Raw genomic sequence first — 5,064 nt, 5'->3', positions numbered from 1 at the left:
AGAACAATAAGAACCACTTGAGTAGATATGATTAATTAATTAATTAATTTAGCCAAGTTGTTGAGTTGATGCTACAAAAGTCCGAATAAAATGAGTTTTAAATGATTCAATGCTACTACTGAAGATGTCAAGATCGATTTCGCTGCACAGCCTGTTAAATGTACTACACGCTCTTAGTATATAGGAGTTTCTTCTGTAATTAGTGTGAACGATTGGCACAAAGAAAAGTTTATTCATTCTAAATGATCGCGCAGGTGCATAAATATTAATTTTAGAGAGTAGATCAGGACAGTCGCTTATTCCTCTAACAAGCTTTATGAGGTAAATTATATCCGACACGGTCCTACGCAGGTGAAGTGGCAATAGATGGAATTTAATGCATCTCAGATTATAATCCATACTGTTTGGAATACGAAACTTAAATTTAAGGTATCGTGTAAATTTCCTCTGAATTTTTTCAATCCTATCCGAGTGAATGTCGTAACAAGGGTTCCATACCTGACAAGCGCATTCTAGATTGCTCCGTACATATGAACAGTATAGCAGTTTTACTGTCTTCATACTTTTAAATTGTTTAGTAGATCGCATAATGAAGCCTAAAGCTTTGGATGCTTTGTTAACTATAGATTCTATATGCTTATCGAATAACAGCTTACTATCTTGAATCACACCCAAATCACGAATGTGGTACACACGGGATAGAGCGTGATTTTTTATCGTGTAATTTGATTTAAATGGGGAACGTTTCCTTGTAAAAGTGAGAGAGTAACACTTGGAAACATTCAATTCCAATTTGTTACGCTCACAGTAAGAATCAAGCCTATTTAAGTCTTCTTGGAGAAGTGAGGCATCTAACTCATCATTCACCACTCTGAAAAGCTTCATGTCGTCTGCGAATAGCAAGTGATGGGAGTGATGAAAACAGTTGTCAATATCTCTAATGAATATAACAAAAAGTAAGGGCCCTAGCAGAGATCCTTGGGGAACTCCGGATGGAATGTTACGCCAAGCAGATGTGTAGCCATTTAGCACCACGGCCTGAGTTCTATTACGTACATATGACGTGAACCAACGAAAGAGATCACCTCGAATACCCAAATCACACAATTTCATTAAGAGCAGTCTGTGATCTATCCTATCGAAGGCCTTACTATAGTCTGTGTAGATAGTGTCGACCTGATTGCCATTGTTCATGTTATCAGAGACGAAGTCGTCAAGGAGTATCAAATTAGAAACTGTAGATCTTCTCTTAAGAAACCCGTGTTGAGTTGGGCTCAAATCAGATTTAATGCTTTCATATAGTTGATTATATATGACTCGTTCGAATATTTTAGCTAGTAGACACAATTTGGAGATGGGCCTATAGTGTTCAACACAGTCTCTTGATCCTGATTTGTGAATGGGAGTAATAAATGCGGACTTCCATTTGTGCGGCATTACACCTTCGTCGATGCTTTTTTTGAACAGTAGGGATAAAGGTACACTTATTTCCTTAGCACACTTGACAAAAAATATTGCGGGAAGCATATCTGGACCTGCCGATTTACTAATGTCGAGAGTCCCAAGTAATCTTTCGACTTCTGGTTGGTTAATTTCAATAGTGAAGATGTCACTGGATGAGTGATGAACTTTAGTATCGGAAGCTGGGGTATTAGAACCACCACTAAGAAACGTGGAGTGGAAGAACCTAGAGAAGAGTTCGCTGATTGCTTCGCCTGATGATGCGATGGTACCTGCATATGACATGGAGGCGGGAAGAGCGCTATTAGTACGGTTTTGTTTAAGATAAGACCAAAACATTTTCGGGTTGACTGCTATGGATTCTTCCATACGAGATATGTAGGTATCGTGACATTCTTTCTCCATTTTTACTGCTCTATCACGAAGAAGTTTGTAAGATAAATTATCGCTAATATTACCGTATATTTTATATTTGCGGTGAAATTTATATTTTTCTTTAATAATTTTTATAAGAGGGGTACTGTACCATGGAGGATAGTTATTTTTGGATGCAGAACGTAATGGGATATACTTATCTCGGAGATCATAGATGATGTTGTAGAAAATTTCTAAGGCGTCGTCTATATTATTCAGCATTAATTGCTGTGACCAATTAATTTCAGAGATCCCTGAGCAAACAGCGTCATAGTCACCCCGATGGTAAGAATACACTTTACGTGGTTTTTCAATTAGTGGCTTAAAATTAATAAACGAGACATTTATGCAAAGTGCCCTGTGGTATGGGTCTTCTGAAACTAGGGGGTCTACGCAAGCATACACAGAAATATAGTCGTTGCATAAGATCAGGTCAAGGATCCTGTCAAAGTTGTTGACTATACCGTTGTATTGAGTTAGGTTAAGAATATTGAGTGAGTCAACAAAGTCTGCAACATGATCGCTAGTTACATCAGTGGCTATGAAGCCAATATCCGCAGCTTCCCAGGTGATGCTACTCATATTGAAATCTCCCAACAACATAAATTTGTCACCTTCGGAGTTAGTTATGATAGTGTTTATATTACTAATAAAGTTTCGTAATTGAATGTTAAAGTTTAGGCCATTGTTTTCTGAGCATAGGTATAAAGTGCAAAGGTGTAGTTTGTATGAGGGCAGTTTACCCCAGCGTGGAATAGTTATAGTTACCCAGATATCTTCGGCGGTGGATTTCCAGTTCTCATTACAGTGCAGCTGGAGAGTGCGCTTGGCCGCTATCAGTACGCCCCCGCCTCGAGACTGCTTAGTACGAGCATAGTCTCTGTCCCTACGCCATACGCAGTACCGATCATCGAATAGCTCACTGTTCATAATGCCGTCCAATAACCATGTCTCAGTTATGGTAATTACATCATAATCGTTTAGCGCAACATTACGTTTAAAAGTGTCTGTCTTAGTCCTAAGTCCGCGGGCGTTCTGGTAGTACACTCTAAAGTTCGACATTAGAATGAGTAATAATAGTAACTAATTGTGCGAATCTAAATGGATTATTATAGGTATACAGATATAGTGACGAATAAACGAGTGATAGATAGGTGGCTGCGCAAGCGCGAAAAGTACCTAAGTTCAACGAAATTAACTCAAATAATCTGCTTGGGTAAACACTATACTTATACCTATTTGTAAGTACAAGTAACAACATAAGCTGGCAGTTATTAATTATTTCAAGCGTATAGTTTATTAAAAAATGCACGGCTAAATATATATCAACGAATGACTCAAACATTTGCGAGGCGAATAAGTAGGCATATAGATAAGGATGAATACCGAGGCAGGTAAACAACAGCAGTAGCATCGAATAGCGATAATGAAAAATAAGCGGTGTGTATATTGTAATAACGTTTAGTTTAGTAAGTGGCATCAATTCATAAGCGGCAATTACAACTGGAAACTGGTTCAACAACATGTAAAGTAGACAAAAGCACACAGACGTAACTACGACAGTTAAGTTAAGGTAACTAGATGCTACGTCATAATATAATATTAGTTTATTTTGGTTAGATCGTTTTGAGTCTTGATCTGAATAACCGGGGATGCAGGATTCCGGCGGGCAAGGATTTTTCCGTGGCTCACCCAGATGAACTGAAAATCCTTTTCCTTTGCTAAGGACTTCGCGGATCCAAGTAGCTGCTTTTGCTGCGCTGTGAGGTGGTCATTAATGTAGATGGTGTTCGATCCTTGCAGCCCTATGGATGACAGATTAAGTCCTTTCATGGCTCGTCCAGCAGCTACAAAGTTCTCTTTGTCATATCTGTTCGTGAACGAGACTATAATTGGCTTAACAGACGTCTTACCGCCGTCACGAGCTGGAACTCGGGCTATGAAATTTATCTTCTCCTTGCTCACGGGATATGATATGGTTTGCCCAACTTTGAATAGGAAATCGAAAAGATTCTCACCATGCTTTTGTGGGATTCCTTTTATTTCGCAATTGTTAGCGCGCAGCCACTGGTCCTTCAACTCTAAGGCGGATTCAAGTTGGAGAATCTTGTTGTTCAACAGACCTGTTTCCGGCTGTGTATCTTCGACTTTGGTGACACGAGCTTCAAGGGAGTCAATTCGCTTCGCTATATTATTCGTCGATGTCTTCAACTTAGATATATCACTCTTGATGACCTCGAGACTCTTGAGCGGGGCCAGTTGCAGTGATAGACTGTCGAGACGCTGCATGACCATCTCCAAGGTAGGCGGAGTCGATGTTGAAGATGTTGAGGGCAGCGGGGCGTCTGTGGTGGGCGCATTGAAGTTACAGGTGTGGCAGCTCCACTCTTTCTTCTTACGCTCGCCTAATCTCCGGTATTTAGCTTCTGTTATTCCGGCACAGCCGAAGTCGTAATGCTTATCACATACGGTGCAAAGGATTGCATCGGTGACGTCTTCCTCACAACTTCCACAAACCGGCATGTTTACAAAAATTTGAGTAACACGTAATCGCAGATCGACGCGCAGCGAGAGGCGTGTGTTAGGCTTGAACGAACGGCGCGGAATGAACGAACGGCGCGGAATGATATTGTATAGGTCTTCAAATAGCATTACTATCATCAGATTATATACATCAACATTTCAAATTGCCAGAGCCTGTAAAATCTCCACAGCTCCTTAATATTAAATAAATACCTACCAAACGGGTAACTTTACCAAACTTTAAGTAAATACATGAATAAGACTTGCAAGCGAATGTAAAGTGGAGCGAAGTAGCACTCGCGAGAACAAATACACTATCATACTAGGAACAGTTCTGCGGACTTATTCTGGATAGTATATCGTCTTCACTGTGAACCCGTGCTGAAAATTGTGGCTGTAAGTTTGATTACGTCATAAAATATGACTGTTAAAATCCACTGCCAACTGGCGAACTTTAAAAGGTTGCACCATTAATTAACGGGAGACCCTTGAGATAATCTGGAGGTACGGCAGTGCCCCCACCAAGTCGAGCAAAAAAGTGGCACGGCCGTACCATCCTGTTCTCGAAGCAATTCAGGCCATTTTCGACCCCCTGTAACTTCGTTGTGAATAAAACTAGAAGAGTAAATTTTCAATAACCATGCAGGCAGGAGGAAGTTTGCGATT

At 40.1% G+C, this 5,064-nt stretch overlaps 1 protein-coding gene across 1 annotated transcript; it reads right to left on the bottom strand.

The window, feature by feature from the left end:
• Window positions 1–4,466, bottom strand: LOC125490219. Its single transcript, XM_048628743.1, has one exon. It carries the CDS (start codon window positions 4,396–4,398, stop codon window positions 3,478–3,480), a length of 921 nt encoding a protein of 306 aa, XP_048484700.1. The 5' UTR covers window positions 4,399–4,466; the 3' UTR covers window positions 1–3,477.
• Between the last annotated feature and the right edge of the window lie 598 nt (window positions 4,467–5,064).

This window comes from Plutella xylostella, chromosome 21 (assembly GCF_932276165.1).
Source record: "Plutella xylostella chromosome 21, ilPluXylo3.1, whole genome shotgun sequence".
NCBI lineage: Eukaryota > Metazoa > Arthropoda > Insecta > Lepidoptera > Plutellidae > Plutella > Plutella xylostella.
The sequence above is the reverse complement of the archived record's forward strand: the minus strand, read 5'-3'. Positions and strand labels throughout refer to the sequence as shown.

Excerpts from the sequence above, each read along its gene's own strand:
- LOC125490219 (XM_048628743.1), bottom strand. The coding sequence starts at position 4,398 with ATGCCGGTTTGTGGAAGTTGTGAGGAAGACGTCACCGATGCAATCCTT.